General features: G+C 33.9%; 1 protein-coding gene across 2 annotated transcripts in view; it reads right to left on the reverse strand.

Annotated features, from left to right (window-relative positions):
* The window catches only part of GRM8 (glutamate metabotropic receptor 8), a 728,319-nt gene that overhangs the window by 254,189 nt on the left and 454,276 nt on the right, over positions 1 to 19,854 (reverse strand). For both annotated transcript variants that reach the window (XM_012789100.3, XM_012789103.3), the window contains exon 7: positions 15,809 to 16,009. In XM_012789100.3, coding sequence (XP_012644554.1) covers positions 15,809 to 16,009 — 201 coding nt within the window. The remainder of the gene's footprint in view (positions 1 to 15,808; positions 16,010 to 19,854) is intronic.

The following is a 19,854-nucleotide window of genomic DNA, read 5'->3' on the forward strand; positions in this document are numbered from 1 at the left end:
AGTAAGGAAAAGGAGAAGTGAGATAAAAGGGAGGAAAAGACCAAGTGGCACAATTCAGGCACATAGTAGCCATTCAATAAATGTTTGTTAAATGAATGTGTATAACATACACACATAAATACCACAAATATGCTATGCACTTACTAATTTTTGTAAATTAAAAGGTGTTTTTATGGTTCAAAAAGGTTATTTTATAGTCATAGTTTTTAAACACAGACAAAAGATTGAGAAAGCCAAAACCAAAAAAGTATAGTAATTAGGCACTAGAACTCAAAGGAATTTTCTCATTCATATCCCTCACTCTCAAACTAACTTTATGATTAAACCTTAATATAATTATAAGAGTTAATAACCTTAAAGAGAAAAAATAATCTCATCTCCATTATAATTTTTGGATAGATTCTTTCTGAAGCAAAATATCACTAGAAAATAATTAACCTTAATAACATGGGAGTTATTCCATTAAATATCTTCCTTTATTAAAAAAAAATACATGCAATTTTTTTTTGAAGGAACCAGAAGAAATAATCAGAGAATGAGCCTCATCTGATCTACTCTATATTCATCAGATGTCCATCTCAGCAGTAAGGTACTTTCCCATTTACTTAGAGAATGTTGTAAAAACATTCCCATGTCTGTTCTTATATCCAAGGAAATTACACTGCTGGGAGAACCTTGTTAATTGGTGCCATGGCAGTAGCATTCTTTCTAATTTTTGCCTTGTTTTCACCTCCACTAGTAATCCCTGTGTGTAGTGCTTTTTAAGTCTGCATCTTTCTAAAGATTCTCAAGTCCTCAGTCCCAACCCATCCATCTAATCATCTTTGTAAAATGACCCAACCTCTTACTCCATTAAATCTCTATTAATAAAATATTCTCCATAAATTGTACAGATTATTTATCTCTTTATCAAGCACCATCTATGCAAGATTACCTTACCTTTAAACTTCACAGGAACCCAAAATATATAAACTAATATTATTTCCTTTTTATAAATAGGAAACAAAGATTTTGAGTTTTTGTTACTTGGCCAAGATTACAAAGTAGGAAGTTGTGAAACTGGATTCAAACTCTGTCTGAGTATAAAGCTTGTGTTTCTCATCAATCTGAAAAATACACACCTTAAATATAAACTCCTTCAGAAACTTTCTCTACCACCTCAAATCTTCTCTGTTCCTTCATGTTTGCTTTTCCTTCATTCAAGGTTAAATGATTTGTTTAGAGCCAGGGTTAGCCCATAACCTTTAATTATTGAGCTCCTAGTATCTCATCTCTTTCTGGGAGAGAGGAGCCTAACACCATGGGTGAAGCTGAGTAAGACTGTAGGAAGAATTAGAGTAACTTCACTGATTTGCTTCAACTTTTTCTTCAATGCTGGCTCAATCTTGGCCCACATATAAGGCTTTATGTTTTAAGGGAGAAAAAAAGAGATTAATAAACATGGCCCTTTGTGACTATAAAAGAAATTATACTTTAACATCTCAGGCTGGGCATGGTGGCTCACCCCTGTAATCCCCGCACTTTGGGAGGCCAAGGCAGGAGTATCACGTAAGGCCAGAAGTTTGAGACTAGCCTGGGGAACATAGCAAGACCCTGTCTCTACAGAATAAATTTTTCAAAAAACTAGCCAGATGTGGTGCCTTCTGCCTGTACTTCCAGCTACTCGAGAGGCTAAGGCAGGAGGATCACTTCAGCCCAGGAATTAGAGGCTGCAGTGAGCTATGATTGCCACAGTACATTCCAGCCTAGGATGACAGAGTGAGACTCTGTCTCAAAAACAAAACAAAACAACTCCCCCCCCAGTTTATCATCTTATCTGGTTAGAAAACAGAAGCAGGTACAATCACACTGCTAAATTTCATGATGACTTATTTTGCAAGATTAATACTTTATAAGCAGCTTGAAGTTTCCTTAATCAGAACTGAAAAATCACTTAATTTCAAATCAACTTATTTACTTCTGGAAATAGTTATAAACTTTTAAAGAGTGAATGTGATATATAGTAATATTGAATACATAGATATAAACAGAAACTATAAGAATCAATTATATATTGTACTTCTAAATTATTAATAATGATTTTCTTAATTTTACTTCAAATGAGGCAATTATCAAAAAGGATATTATTTTTAATATCAATAGATAATCATTTCATCACATTTGTCTTTGCTTTATCTATATTTACTAGCTAAGTAAAAGTTAATCATAAGGAAATTATGCATATATTCAAGCAATGACATTTTATATCAATTTTTCCATATACTGATGTTCTATGTCTCGTTTTCTACTGATGGAAGTAGATGAAACAGAAAGCAGTGTGAAGTCAATTACATCAATAGTATATATACTAAAATACTGAATTAGCTCCAGTAATAAGATTGTCATGGTTACAAGAAAGGTCATTTGGAGAAGTTAAGATACATCTGAAAATCTCTTAGTTTCTAGTCAAAGTGCAGTGCCTAGAACAGAGGCAGCATGCAAATGACTCTGTACTTCCTCCATCTTCAACTTCTTCCCATTTCATCTGTACTTACATTTTCCCATTTCAGATATTATTTTCTTAGTGGGACTATTGGAACTGTCTCTTAATTTACCCTCCCTGCCTTTAATCTCACTTCCTTCAGTCTTCAAATTGCTGCCATAGTTATTTTACTCACACACTTATCCTAGCAATTCACTGTCCTGCTCAGAACGCTTCAGTTCCTTTTTACCTGCTGTGTCAGTTTCAACTACCAGAGCTTGACAGATTTCTAACCAGGCCCAAGCTCTTCTCACGGTTCCATTGCCTAAATGCTCCCACAACCATTCTCTTGCATTCTTCCATTGTGAATGCTCAGCTTTGTCAAAATGTACTTACTCTTCCCTGTCTCCCAGCTGTTAGACTGCTTTCTCTACCATGAATATCTTTTCCACACTTGTCCACCAGAGAAAATGTCACCCTCTATTTGTAACTTAAATCAGATGTCACTTGCTGTCTGTGTTGTACTCTTTAAGCCTCCCTTATGTTGGGTCCTAATCACAACTTCATGTTGTGTTCATATATGTCCATGCCTCTATCATGGATTTAAAAGGACACAAAGCCCTTTTAAAAATTAGCTAAAGATTCCCAATAAAATGTATGTGAAACAAATTATTGATTTATAAGAGATGAAAATTAATATAAACAACAAGAACAATGATAGGCATTAAAACACGCCACTCTGCTGGTGGGACTGCAAATTAGTGCAAGCTCTGTGGAAAAGAATTTGGAGATACCTTAAAGAGCTAAAAATAGAAATACCATTCTATCCAGCAATAGCATTATTAGGCATCTACCCAAAAGAGCAAAAGACATTCTATAATAAAGATATCGTCAACGTTTGGGGGATGGTCACGCTTGAAGCTCTGACTCGAGGGAGGAGGAGGGATATGGGCAATATAGGTTACCTTAACATTTGTACCCCCATAATATGCTGAAATAATAATAATAATAAAAAGACATCTGCACCCGAATGTTTATGGCAGCACAATTCACTATTGCAAGGATGTGGAAACAACCCAAGTGCCCATCAATTCATGAGTGGATTATTAAAATTTGGTATATGTAGATAATGGAATATTACTCAATTATAAGAAACAATAGTTATCTAGCACCTCTTATATTTTCCTGGATTAAGCTTGAGCCAATTATCCAAAGTGAGGTATCCAAGATCAGAAGAACAGGTTCCCCATGTACTCACCATCAAATTGGCACTAACTGATCAACACTAAGGTGCTCACATGGTAGTAATATTCTCCAGGGATTGGGGGGGGGAGGAGGAATAAACTCACAACTAATGGACGTGATAAGCATTGTATAGGGGAAGGGCATGCCTCTAATCCTTGCTTGGGTGAGGCAAAGACATAAGATGTAACCAAAATGATTGCACCTTCATAATATCCTGAAATAAAAATAAACATAAAATAATAAAAGCATATGTAGAGAATTTAAAGCTGAAAGAAGGCCAGGCGCGGTGCTCATGCCTGTAATCCTAGCACTCTGGAAGGCCAAGGCGGGCGGATTGCTCAAGGTCAGGAGTTCGAAACCAGCCTGAGCAAGAGTGAGACCCCGTCTCTACTATAAATAGAAAGAAATTAATTGGCCAACTAATATATAGAGAAAAAATTAGCCGGGTATGGTGGCACATGCCTGTAGTCCCAGCTATTCGGGAGGCTGAGGCAGAAGGATTGCTTGAGCCCAGGAGTTTGAGGTTGCTGTGAGCTAGGCTGATGCCATGGCACTCACTCTAGCCTGGGCAACAAAGCAAAACTCTGCCTCCAAAAAAAAAAAAAAAAAAAAAAATTAAAATAAAGCTGAAAGAGACCTCAAAGATTAAATCATTTTGGTATAATTTTGTTTTAGATTTTTTTTTATTTAGGCATATTATGGGGGTACAATTTCATGTAAAAGATGAGGCTGAGAGGTTGGGATGGGCTCACAGCACAGGAAAGTGGCAGAACAAGTATAAAAACATTGGATCTCAAAACCCAGTGAAGATGTTGTGCCACTGTACAAAATATTATTGGTGGGTTTTAGTTAAAAACAGAACAAAATTGTGATTTTGCTTTTCTGTTTTTTTCAATACATTACTATAAATATAAATATTTCAAATAATTTTAAGAAATATTTCTAAAAGATAATAAGAACTAGATATATACTGAGCAAGTGATCTCCAAAATATATACAACAATATCTACTGTCACCAAACATTTGGGAAACCCAATATAATTACTTTTAAATAATTATAAGTTTTAAGTCTTTGTAAATTTGATAAGGGGGGAAAATGGTCCCTCATTGTATATTAAATTGGTATTTCTTTGATAATTACTGAGTCTTAACATTTTTCCAAATGTTTGTTAACATTTATAAATTTTGTTAATTGATCTCTTGGAGATGGCATAATTTATATCAATTTATGTGGCTTCTTTAATATTTGAGAAATTAATCCTTTGATACAACAATCCCAGTATATTCCTGATTTTAATTTCTGTTTTGAAACTGTGTTCATGATAGTTTTTTAATATTCGAGTGTGAAAAGTTTTACCAAACCAAAAAAGTCCATATTTCCACTATAATTTCTCTTATTGATTTCAAACTTTCTCATTCAAATCAGATAAACCTTCCCCTATATTTCCTTTTTTTTTCTTTTACTTCTTTTTCACCTACTTCTAAAATAAATTCCAAATGGATAATACTGTCTTATGGGGAGAAAATAATCTCATGTGAATCTATTATAAATTGGTAATCAACTGGTAAAACGTCCTTTCTCACTGAGTTCTATAGACACCTTTATCATATGATAAATTCATATATATGTAGATCTAAGTTCACATATGTAAAATTATTTATTAATGTATCATCATTAGATATTTCTATTTCTATCTGGTTTCATTTACCACATGCATATTCTAGTACTTGTTCCATACTGGAATGATTATTATAGATTAAGATTATGCTTAGATGTAGGCCAGGCATGGTGGTTCACAACCATAATCTCAACGCTTAGGGAGGCAGAGGCAAAAAGATTGCTTGAGGATATGAACTGAATTCAGGACTAGCCTGGCCAACCCAGCAAGACCTAATCTCTACAAACAATGGTTTAAAAAATTAGCCAGGTGAGGTGGTACAGCTGTAGCCCTAGTTATCCTGGAGCTTCAGGCAGCAGGATTGCTTGAGTCCTGGAGTTGAAGGTTACAGTGAGCTATGATCAAGCCATTGGACTCCAGCCTGGTTGAAACAATGAGACCCTTTCTCTATAAAAAACAAACATAACACATTATCTCAATGAAGAGCTAGTACCCACACTGCAGAAAATATTCCATAAAATCAAGAAGGAGGATATCCTTCCCAATTTATTGTATCCCTCCCCAACTTATTCTACAAAGCCAGTATAACCTTTACACCAAAGCCAGAAAAGGAAACAAAACAGAAAACTAAATATCAGTATTCTTTATGAATATAGTGTAAAAATCCTCAACAAATACTAGCAAACTGAATTCAACAGCACATCAAAAATAAATAAATAAATAAAATGATCCACCATAACCAAGTGGGTTTCATCCCAGGAATACAGGGATGGTTCAACATAATGGAAATCAATAAATGTGATTTGCAACATAAACATAAACAAAAACAAAGACCATATGATCATCTCAACAGAAACAGAAAAAGCATTCAACAAAATTCAGCACTCGTTCATGATAAAAACCCTCAACAAACTAGGCATACAAGGAACATGTCCCCAAATTATAAAAGCCATATTCTTTATCAAAACCCAGAGCCAATATGATAATGAATGGGGAAAAATTGAAAGCATTCCCACTAAGAACTGGAACAATATAAGGGTGTCCACTGTCACCACTTCTATTCAACATAGTACTGGAAGTCCTAGCTAGAGGATTCAGGCAAGAGAAAGAAATTAAGGGTATCCAAACTGGGAAAGAAGAGATCAAACTATCACTTTTTCTGAAGGTATGATCTTATATCTAGAAAACCCCGAAGACTCCACCAAGAGACTCCTGGAATTGATAAACAAATTCAGCAAAGTCTCAGGTTACAAAATCAATGTACACAAATCAGTAGAATTCCTATATACCAATAACAGTCAAGCTGAGAGTCAAATCAAAGAAAGAATACCATTCACAATAGCTACAAAGAAAATACAATACCTAGGAATATATAATATTTAACCAAGGAGGTGAAAGATCCCTACAAGGAGAACTATGGAACACTGAGGAAAGAAATTGAAGATGACATAAACAAATGGAAAAACATACCATGCTCATGGATTGATAGAGTCAATGTTGTTGAAATGTCCATACTGCCTAAAGTGATTTACATATAAAATGAAATTCCCATCAAAATACCAATGTCATATTTCACAGATCTAGAAAAAATGATTCTCCATTTCATTTGAGCCACAAATGAGCTGGAATAGACAAAGCAATCCTAAGCACAAAGAACAAATCTGGAAGTATCACATTATCAGACTTCAAACTACTATAAGGCTATAGTGACAAAAACAGCATCCTATTGGCACAAAAATAGAGACATAGACCAATGGAAGAGAACAGAGAACCCATATATACAACTATCCACATACAGCCAACTGATCTTTGACAAAGCAGACAATATACACTGGGGAAAAGAAACCCTATTCGATATACGGTGCTAGGAAAATTGGATAGCCACATGCAGAAGAATTAAGTAGGATCTATATTTCTCACCATGCACAAAAATTAATTCAAGATGGATAAAAGACTTAAATGTAAGGCATGAAACCATACGAATTCTAGAAGAAAATGTCGGAAAAACTCTTCTAGATATCATCCAAGGCAAAGACTTTATGACTAAGACCCCAATGGCAATTACAGCAACCATAAAAATAAATAAATTGAACTTAATTAAATTAAAAGGCTTCTGCACAGCTAAGTAAATAATCAACAGAGGAAACAGACAATCAACAGAATGGGAGGAAATATTCACAAGCTATACATCTGACAAACGGCTTATAACCAGAATCTACAAAGAACTCAAGCACCAGCAAGAAAAAAGCAAACAACTCCATTAAATAATGGGGAAAAGACATGCACAGAAACTTCTCAAAATAAGTTAGATATATGGTCAATAAACATGAAAAATGCTCAATGTCACTAATCATCATGGGAATACATAGTTTGTTTTTATTTTTGTTTTTGTTTTGGGACAGAGCCAGGGCTACAGTGCCATGGTGTCAGCCTAGCTCACAGTAAACTCAAACTCCTAGGCTCAAGCAATCCTTCTGCCTCAGCCTCTTGAGTAGCTGGGACTACAGTCATGCACCACCATGCCCAGCTAATATTTTCTATATTTTTAGTTGCCCAGCTAATTTCTTTCTATTTTTTTAGTAGAGATGGTGTCTCACTCTTGCTCAGGCTGGTCTCGAATTCCTGAGCTCAAACAATCCACCCACCTTGGCCTCCCAGAGTGCTAGGAGTGCAGGCATGAGCCACCACGCCCAGCTAAAGGAATGCAAATTAAAACCAAAATGAGGTACTACCTATCCCCAGTTAGAATGACTTTTATTAAAAAGTCCAAAAACAATAGATGCTGGCATGGATACAGAGAGCAAAGAATGATTATACGCTTTTGATGGGACTGAAAATTAGTACAACATCTGTGGAAAACAATATGGAGATTCCTCAAAGAACTAAAAGTAGACCTACCATTTGATCCAGCAATCCCACTACTGGATATCTACCCAAAGGAAAAAAAAGTCATTTTATCAAAAAGACACCTGCACTCAAATGTTTATTGCAGCACAGTTCACAATTGCAAAGATGTGGAATCAAACCAAGTGTCCATCAATTAATGAGTGGATTAACAAAATGTGGTATATGTATGTATACCATGGAATTCTACTCATCCATAAAAAAGGATGAATTAATGCCTTTTGCAACAATTTGGATGGAAGTGAAGAACATTATCCTAAGTAAAGTATCTGAAGAATGGAAAAACAAACACCACATAGACTCACTATCAAATTGGAATTAACCAATGAGCACACATGTGCACAGAGGGAAATAAAATCCAGTGAAAATCAAGCAGGGGGGAGAGAGGAGATGGGGAGGGACAAAAGCCTACCTAACAGATACAATGAACATTACTATCTGGATGATGGGGTCATTTATAGCCCTGACTCAAGTATTACAAAAGCAGTCAATCTAACCAGAAACATTTGTACCCCTATAATATTTTAAAATAAAAAAGTATGCTTAAATGTTAAATGTTTAATAGGAATAATCTTTTCTTCAAAATTATTTTATTTTTACTTTCATAAGTTAAATATAAAATATTATTTAATATTCCAGAAATATTGTCTTCTTGTTTCTATTGGAATAAAACTAAGCCTGAATACAAACTTACTTAGAAATGTTTAACATTTTTTCCTTTAAGTAGCTCTTTTATCCATAAATAAGGAATGACTGTCTTTCCATTTTTTCAAATGTGTTGTATGTCTCTCAATAAATTTGTCTTCATATAGGTCTTTCATACTTTTTGGTTCAATTTATTCCAAGATATTTTAAATTTTTTTTGTAAAGGAAACCAAGTTCCATTTCCATTATATAGTTATTGATTTCTTCCTACTACATAGGAAAGCTCTTAATGTTTTAATATTAATTTTACATTTGATCATCTTTCTAAAATAAGTACCTTTATTTTGATATCAAATCGTCTGGAAATAATTGTAAAGCTATTTTTTCCTTTTTAATAGTGATTTTTTTTTGTTTTTGCTTCATGTTTTATCACATTGGTTAAAATTTATAGAATATTATTAACAGTGGTAGTAGGTCTAATCCATCTCTTTGATAGGAATAACTATAAATGTATTATTGGTTATAGACTAAAAAAAGATGCACTTTATCATGTTAAACATTTATTCCATTTCTAGATTTTTTGTACTCATAACAGAAATGAAAGTTATATTTCAATCAAATGGCTTTACATTACCCTATGAAATGTTTAGCATTATCTTATTTGACCTATTGGCATGATTGTAGTACATTTCCTAATTTAAGTTATAACTATGTCTTTTAGATTAAAGGTATTTTTTTCTCGATTTCAGTAGACTGTGAAAACTAATAAAGTAGAATAAGTTTTATTAAAACTTAGTGAGCATTAAGATTATTCAGAACAATTAACAAGTAACATACCATATCAAAATTATCTGTCCCCCTCTTGAATTATGTCAGTGTAGAAAGAAAATTCTAATACTCTAAACTAGAATGTCACCTCTTTCTGCATACATATTAACTACTAAGTTCCTTGTACACTCTCTTCATGATTTCTTGCTCTCAGACTTTATGAGAAAACTGTGGAATGGTGAACAGAAAACACCTGAGACTAAAATTGTCATGCTTTCTTTGTAAGTTAAAAACAATAGTTCCATTTCAAAAATGTGGAACGTGATGTATAAGCAGGATTGATGATTGGCATTTCCATATGGGAAATGCACTGAATTGTCCATTCTGCCATGATCTAAAATTTGACTGCTTCTTTAAAAGTGTTTAACTTGACTTTATCACCATGACTGAAAAGATATGCAGGAGACTCCTATCACTGTTTTACAAACACGAGAATATTCATATATCTATGATGATTATAGTCCAGTATGTTCAAATGGAGTGTCCATATGTAGATTAAAGGTATTTTATGCAAAAAATTTGTATCAAAATCAGACTATAGTGTTCAGAGACTCTCTCGTAATTGTGTCTTTGGAAATTTTGCATTAAGTCCTTGAAATCAATAAGATTTTGAAAGAAAAGAAAATGCTGGTAAAATTCCATCTCTATACCAGTCTCTATGATCTGGCAAATGTTTCTATATTCTTTAGACTATTGATCACTAAAATATTTTAGTGATCTACTCATTGCTAAGTTTAGGGAAGCTACTTCATCCCTCTTGGTGTCAGGGAATTCAACCGGGCTCACATTATCTAATTCCAAAGTTGATTCTTTTCACAGACTCTATGTGATTCTTTTATTTTATTTTTTTGAAGGAGATAGATATGAGCAGGATTAAGGATAAAAATCTACCAATCAGGTACAATGTACAATGTTCTGGTGACAGGTACACGGAAAGCCTTGACTTCAGCATGATACAACCCATCCATGTAACAAAAAATGCTTATAACTTGGAATTTTTTTTTAAATTAAAAAAATAAAACAAAGTAAACAAAAAGGATTCTATGTTACATGATTCATAATTATGTCTCCTTTAGCCTAACAAAAAACTCACCTACCTAAAGAAGCAATGAGATTCAGAGACCCAGGCATCACTTCTCTCTCAGGTTTCCACCTCTCTGCCTATTCTTTAAACTTTCCCCATAAGTCACTTATAGAAACTTTCTAAATATCCCTTTCATCCACAGGCAGTGACTCATGACAACCAAGGACAACCAAGTAACCAAGTTTATACTACTTCCTCCTGGACACTGATAATTTGGAACAGGTTTGACAAACAACTTAAGTTTGGCTAGTGAGATTCAAGCTTCCAAGGGGGGAAAAAAAAAAATATATATATATACGTATATATATATATATATATGTATATATATATATTCTTATATATATATATTATTCTTATATATATATTCTTATTCTTAGCAGGTGTCCTGAACAAGAATAGTCTAATTCTATAAATCTATAAATGCAGACCTTCTGATACCCTGTGGAGCTAAAAGTAGAGAAAACCAATATAAAGAGAATCAGATGAAGCAGACAGAGAGAGTGATGTAAGGCTTTCTGACAGGTTTTTCTTTCTTAGAACCAGTTCTTTTCTTAGATTCGTTTATATTGTGCCATAGGGTTTCCTGATGTATGTTCATAATTCTTCCTTTTAGCTTAATTAAGCAAGCTTAAGGTGGTTTCTTAAGTTGGTTACACATAATCAACTGATCCAATTGATATACCATTATGCTTGATCTGCAATGACATGAGCTCAACTACAGGGAAAAGCAGTAGGGAGCTATCTCTGAAATTCTAGCCAATACTGTCTCTTTACAATAAATAAGGTTCTCATAGCAACAAAAAATCTTTGATTCTATTACAAGATGTACAGTATTAATATTTTATTGCCTATAGACCAGTCTGGAGTAAGGAATTGACATAGTTGCTTAAGTTCCTGAAATATTTGAACAACTTTTCTTTATGGTTTTCTTTTGATAAATCTTACGATTTCAAAAAAATATAGAAATAGCATTTTGTTCAAATAAAAATAAAGTAACCCCAAAAGGAAAGTCTTTGTTTCCCTCTGGCTTCCCAAGTAGAAAGGAAAGGTTGAGAAAACTTGTAAGGGAAAACATTAGTAATTCATTGTGATTACTGGATACATTATGATTCAGAACATGCTTAAAATACAGATGCAGAAGATAGTTCAGGTAAATTTTTCCAATGATTAAGAAAAATAGTTTGAGTGATTAAATTCAATTAAACCACCATTGTAGCTTATTGTTTATCATACTAATTGTTTATCATTCAAATTCTAATATGTACTTTACTTTGTCAATTAAATGATACAGTGGAATAAGCATGATCTTTTAAACCAAGTATCTTTAAACAATTGCATAAGTAGGAATACCACATACCTGGTTACAATCTCAGCAAGATTAAATTTTAAACATAATTCCCTTTAATTTTATACCAATGGTCTGTGCAGAATCCAGTTGCTTTGCTGCTTCACTTCCTGCTACTATAAACTGGAAAAGTTTTCCTCCACACTGATGATATAGTTTTATTAACTCAAACTAAAAGGGACCACAAAAAGTCATATGTCCTGATATCTTATTGAGGTCAAAAAGAACCAATTTAGCAATAATTTTATTTATACAAAAAGTACTCATTGGGGCAGCCACTATTCAATATCTAAATAGACATTTCTAAATAATTCCATCCAATGGGTCAATTTTTTTTCATTACTTGAGAGTCCACTCTGTAGCTCACTGATCTCGACAGAAAATCTGGAAGGCCACACTGGAAGGCCACAATTGGCAGTTGCCTCATAAAGCTCATTCTTTGACAACTGGTGAAAGCTATGCGAAAAACCTTCCACTATATAATATTTTTTGTTGTCATGTAGAACAAGCAGCTCTAAGTCTAGTCAAGCACACCTAGGTTCTTCAGGAGATTTAAAACTGGTCCTGAGAAAACTTTGGTTTGTCCAAGGGACCCCTTGAACTTCCAGTCCTTTGGAAAAGGGTTGGTTGTCCCACTAGGTGAGAACACTGTCCATCACCAACACAACTCCCTCAACTGGGATGCAATTAACAACATAAAATAGTTGTTTGCCAGGCTCCCAACAGAGAACACAAACTCCAGACTACTTATAGTTTCTATTAAATCCCCAAGAGCAATAATATATGTCTGTGGATTGGAAGTATGCTTCACAAAGCCACTGGGACCCTTCAAGGTACCTAAAGTAGGATTAGAAGAGGTGGATTGGCCAGGACTAAGTCAATTCCTCCAACCCAACAATTCTTATTTTAACTGATTGAAATGTTAGATGTCTGAGTAGAATGTTTCTGAAGGTAGAATTTTAAAAGCAGTGTATAAAGGAGAATACTCTTCATGTATTCTTCAGAGAGTGTGGTACATCCTCATATCATCAGAGCTCAAAAGAGTCATAAATCTTGATCAAGGAAGATTAGTATCCTCCTCCTTGAAAACTCCTTTAATGAAATATTCGTCAGTGTAACAAGTGTTGCATTTCTTAACTTTGATTGTGGGTACATATGCAAAACAACCAGAAAAGGCTTCTGCTTTTGCTGTATTTTTTTTTTTAAATAGCGCTGCTCATTTGGCTGTCTATATCCCATATGAAACCTTTCTTTGGGAAATAATTTCCAAGAAAATTCATTCTCTCCTGAAAAATAGGTAGGCTTGTTTCCATCATAATGAAAATTATGAATTCCATTGTAGGTATCTTTATATTTTGACTGCTTAATAAGCTCAAAGCTTGATTTAGTCCTTTATCTGGTTACCATATTTATTTCTTCCTCCTTTAATAGTTGTGATGGTACATTTATATTGAGATAACTCTATGTGTCTTTTTATCCTAAACAGGAAAGGTATTAATAATGAATGAACACTAATAGATAAGCCAATAATGAAATAAAAAATTGACAAATATCCTGAAAGTTGCCAAAAATAAATAGAATTGTATATTCTCTGGTAATTTGCTTATGTTCAGGTCTCTTACCCTGTATCATCAACTACTGGAACACAGAGAAATCTCAAACCCAGTAAAATTTGGAGATTTCCAAATAGCTCAGAGAGATTCTCTTTTAAGTTTGCACATTAAAATCCATTTATTTTCCACAACCTTCATTCGGGGTATACTTAGTCTTGTGTTACTATCAGACATAGTTCTACTATGCTTCAATATGTTCCAGTTGCTTTCATAATGAAGAACGAACTTTAAAAATGGCCTATATGACCTTATATGGTCTATTTGGCCCTGCCTGTTGCCTCACCCTTATCTTAGACACCCAGTGCCTTCAGATGTCATCTGCCCCTTCCTCCCTAGATTAGGGAAGTGTTTCCTATCATAAACTCTAAGTCTAGGATACATCTCTTTTCTGCACTTGTTGCAGATTACATAATTATACTTTTATATGACTATTTGATTAATATCTAAGTTCTCCAGGAAATTCTAAATCCCATGACTGTATTGTCTATTTTCACCAGTAATGTATCATTAGCACCTGTCCTAAAGAAAAGCACAGTGACAGAAACAACAGTCTGATAATGTAGAAAGGAGAAAAAAACCTATAAAAAGTGGACAAAAGAAGTCAGAAATCATTGGAGTCTAGAGGCAAATCATCTTAAGAGCCATTACATTAGGACATTCTTTAATAGTCTTTAATAGCATCATTATTACTACAGTATGATATAATAATTGAAGTCACCACAGACGGGTCAGGTTTTGATCTATGATTAAGATAAAAGAGAAATTAGTAATTTGCCTTTAAAATGCTTTCATCCAGTGCTTCTTTAGAAGCTTTTCCTGTCTTCTGGAGATGAGCTTCAGTTCTGGAGAAATTTTGCCTTTTTCTTCCCATCTCCTAACGAACAATATGGGACAAGGGAAGCATTCCTCAACCTCACATTAGAGTAAATAACCTTATATTGTAACGCTCTTTTGTTCAACTTGATAACGGCATGAAAATTATTTGTAAAGTCCCCTTAGTGTTCATATTTTTAACAAAAGGATTAATGTTATGTAATGTTTTACAAAAATTCTCCTGGAGACAAGGATACAGCATGTTGAATGTAAACCAAATTCTGTCTTATACTGCCTGAGAAAAGCAAGAAAAAAGAAGTTTCCACTTGAATTCTAAATTGAAGATGACCTTGTGCTTTTTTGAGAAAGGCTGGCAGCTGAGGTCACTGGAGTGTATTATGATAGACAGTGCAGTGCTGTGTGTGGCTTGGAGGCATGTCCATTTTGTGGATTACAGCCAAACCAAAAGAATTAGACAGCTCAGAGCATTCTATCATTTCATTTGAAAATAATGGTCAAAGTCATGGGCAGCAACCATTACAACTTTCATGAAAGAACAGCAGCATTCAATAATTTCATCACTTCAGACAGGCAGTTCAGCTATTCTCAACTGAATACCATGAATCCAGCATATTCTATATCAGTTTCTTGTGACAGTCACAGAAGCAACATTTCCGCTTTTACAGTAGGAAAATCCCATCTACACTGCATTGTATGCAGCTCTTTGCTTCCAATTGACTAAATCATTGAGAAAAATACATGGAAAGAGAAGATGATGCAGAAACTTAACACTCTTAAGTATAAATATGTAGCAACTCCATCCATTTTCTTCGAGTCAACTTACTGTTTAAAAAGCTTAAAATCAGTTTGAAAACAAATCTATAATCTCTTCTCTAAGAACAGCACACATACACACACACAATTTCAAAGAAATCTAGTCTGTTGTCAATGGTGTCAAATAAGTCTTCTACGTTATTTCTGAAATAGTGATATTTAAGTAGAACATTTTGATTGACAGAGGCTTATTTTTAACTTTTGCTTCTTTCAGGAGCAGATTAATGGTAGCACAAAAAATATGTTTGAGATTTAAAAGCAGGTGGAAAAACTCACACTTCTGATTAAAAAGGAGAATTGCTTCTAATCCTGTGCTTGCTTTCTACTCTGCCTGAGTATCTTCTATATATAGAGGGGAAAAAACACACCCTGTCACTTCTAAAGTGTTTAGAGACAAAAAAAAAAGTTGTAACTTACCATTAAAATTTACAGCCCGAATATAACCAAGGAGCTCTTTCCCATCAATGGTACTCATTCGTGGACAAAGGCCAATGTATCCAGGGCAGAGATCTTTGTGCATATTGTGCAGGGCATACGCCATGGAATATACTGCATCAATTACAAATTGGACCTTTCCTTCCTGCTCATAAGATGAATCTCGAGCAATTCTCTCCAGCCCTGTAAAAGAAAAAAGAAAATCATCAATTGATGTTAGATTTCATTAAAATATGCCATTAGAGCTAAGATTTTCATCATTTGAGGTATACTTAATGAGACACAATTATTTTCTTTTACTTCTGATTACTTTAGTCCTGTACTTACTGAGTCAGGCTTTTAAACTGGGTATTGAATTTTTTATTTGGAAGGAGTAGAAACTATTTCATTAGCAATGAGAAGACATAAAGTAAATAAAATAAGTATATTGTCATTATCTTTATACCTACCTTATTGAGTCCTATTATAATGTACATTCTAGTAATTACATAATATTTTGGGAGTGGCGTAATCTTTTAAATAAAATGTGTAGAATGTTATTCTTTCCATCTATCTCAGTTCCAGGAGCATAATTTAATTAGTGACCCAAAGTAAGGTCTTTCACCTCCAGTCCCACCCCTCAAATCTGTTCTTGTTTTGAATGTGCTCTATTTGTGAATCTTTTTGTAACTATTATATGACAATATTCCCTTCAGTGGCCCTGGCTATCTTTAAAAGAATCATTCAATTTATTTTCTTTTGAACACAATTTTTTATTTAAATTATCTATTAAAAAGACATAGATCTCAAAATGAATGTCATTCGGAATGATGGCATTGGAGATTACCTTTATGTTAGTGTTTATAATTTAATATGTAATAGGAACTGAGAACTTAAAAATGGAAGACAAATTAGAGATCAGCTATCATCCAATAACCTCATTTTGAAGATGAAGAAACTGTATAACTCATGGAGATTATAATCACATGGGGCACACGGGGCAGATTTGGGAAGCATTCTTAGTTCTCAAACTGCAAGCCCAATATTCTCTCAGTCCTTGGAACAATGTAGTGGATGTTAAGAATGTTGGTCACACAAGAAATAATTAAAGGACATCAAGGGAATGAAGAAGGATCTCCTATCATTTCCACATCCCCTCACTTCCAAACCTTACACAACCAGTGACACTGGGATAGCTCAAAAGGAAGTATTTTAAGTTTTCTCGTGGATATTAGTTACCTTTAATAAATCATCTTTAAATTCAACAATGTATTTTCTTAACACCAATGTATATAACCTCTACATTTAGAGAGTTAAATTTAAATAAATGGTTGTTTTAAATTTGGGTATTTATAGCATGATAAAACCAGATCTTCTTATCTAGATAAAGGTAGTGATCAATATATTCATTTTTATTCAGCCAATCACCAGACAATGTTTTCTCTGGTCTCAATAACTTGTGACACTCCGTTCTTTTAGATACTATTGGTTGGTGTTCTAGTCTCTGCAGTCTGTCATGGTGCTGAATTCTGCTCCTCCCCTTTGGCATGGCTTTCCTGATTTTTCTCATGTCTCAACTTTCCATTTTCTAAGGATGAGTCTCTTTTCCCCCAATCTCACAATCTATTCATTCTCAATGTCATCAACTATTACTATCTCTATAGTCTAGAAATATAAATTATAATCTAAAATATTGGTTATAGAGTCCAAAATATTGGATTAAATTTCTATAAATTTATAGAAATCAATTTAATTGATTTTGTAAGCTCAATTTTTGGAAAATTAGTTTTCTGAGCCTTTGTTGTCATGTAATTGCCAGGCCCACATTTTTAATTGCCTATTATATCTATATTTAGTCTGCTTCCATGCAAAACATAACATATCTAAAACAAAGCTATCATTGAAGGAAGTTATATCATTATAAGGAAATTATTTCATTATAAGTTTCTTTAAAACTTCCTATTTAGGGTTTTGCAGCTTTGGAAGCACAAAGAGATTAGTTCTCACAAAAAGCATCTTCCAGGTGCCAAAAGGTATATTGTCTCCTTCAACCTACCTTACCTGCATGACCTAAGCTAAATCCATGAAGATATGGGGACAAAACCCTCTCCATGTCTTTCTATTACACTTATGTTTCCTCAGTCCTAGGATCACCTTGCTTGTGCCCAAAACCTCATCAAGTTACCTGTATAAACACCGCTGTCAGTTTCTGCCTAAAATTTCTCTCCCATAGTTTTAACCACAAAGTACAGTTCATAAATATTGAAGAATGGTTATAGCAACTAAAGAATTTCCATTTGTTTTTCTTTATAGACTCTTATCTGGTGACCAACTCCTCTGGTTAGTCCAGGACTGAGGGGGCTCTCAGGACATGGGAGCAAAGCCTGGAGAGTCATGAGCAAACCGGGATGGTTGCTTGAAAGAAGAGGTAAGTGACAAGGGAATTTAGTGATAAAAGACTGAAATAACTACTGTTAGGATCAGTCCCTAGGTCTAGATGGCTATCTCTGTGTTTCATTTGTTTTGTGTCGCTGAACTTAATGACTGAAAATGAAGGCTATGGTGCCCAAAGCAGTTGTCCCCACACGTGATCATCTACTTGAGTAAGATCCCTCAGGACTACCCTAGACTTGCTTAGTCAGAATCTCCTGATTTGGGAACATGAAGAATCTGTCATTTCAAAAACTCCCCAAGGAATTCTGATAACAACCAGCTTGGTCTGTGAACCAGATTTTGGAAACCACTTTTTCTCCAATACAACAATTCTTAAAAATACCAGTATAATCTTTTTAATGTGTTGTTGAATTCAGTTTGTTATAGTCAACAATAAGTTAGGGTATACTTTAAAGTAACCAAGAGAATGGAATTGGAATGTTCCTAACACTAAAAACAATAAATGCTTGAGGTGACAGATACCCCGATTACCCTGATTTGATTAATACACTTTGTATGCCTGTATCAAAACATCTCATGTACCCATAATATATGCAACTATTATGCACACATAATAATTAAAAATTAAAAAATTAAAAATATCAGTATAATCTACTGTTTAGAGAATTTTATGGCATTGAAGTATCAAGAAAAGAATAATTCTTTTATGCACACCTAGAAGAAAACTTAACCACATCCTTCTCTTTTTCCCATCAGATGAAGAATCGAAGAACATATAATTCCCAATATCTATAAATTTCAAAGCTTCTACCATGTTCTTAGATGCACAGGGAGCCCTAGGGCTGACATTAAGAGTAGAAGCCAAAAAAACACGAGAGATTTGTAAATAAAGTATAAGGAATGAAATGTTTTCTTCTTCCTCCTGGGAGAGTGGAAGCAGAAAATAGGAAAGGAGTAGAAAAAGAAGAGACAAAGAATGGAGAGAAAAGAGGGTGAATCAACACAGGAAAGACTTGAGCCCAAGGGTGAAAAACAACAGAGTTTTTAAAACATGGATATCTAACATTGCAGGGTAAGTTGTTCGTATTGCTGCTCTCTAAATCCCTCTGCTGTAGAAACACACACGTACATAAGCGTGCATGCACACCTCTTCTTTAAATATTACTGTTGGTTTATCTGATTTTATTTTATTTTATGGGCTTTAAAGGAAAGGGGGGATTTCCATGTTTCCATTACTACAGGGTAAAGGGTGGACGATGGACATATATTTGGCAGAAGATCCCTAAGCCAAATGGTTTCAAGGGAAGCAATGTCCATGAGAGCATTAAGGAATTTGGAAATTTTTCACAACCCATGGACTAAATGTATGAGCTAGACATGTGTAAATATTTTATATTTTTAAATTTAATCTATCCCAAAATGTTCTGGATTTAATATATTATGATTTTATTTTAATGCTTCTGTAACCTCCTAATCTGTAAAGATATTCTTCAACATTCAATAATTGGATATATTTATATAAAATATTTTCCTGATAAATTGTAATAGAGATGCCCCAACTTAATAGACATACTCTTCTTTGGCTTTTCTTAAAAAAAAATTGAACTTCATATATAATAGATTATTTATATTTTTACTATTTAAACTGTTTATTT

Source organism: Microcebus murinus, chromosome 9 (assembly GCF_040939455.1).
Source record: "Microcebus murinus isolate Inina chromosome 9, M.murinus_Inina_mat1.0, whole genome shotgun sequence".
In the NCBI taxonomy this organism is placed as follows: Eukaryota; Metazoa; Chordata; class Mammalia; order Primates; family Cheirogaleidae; genus Microcebus; species Microcebus murinus.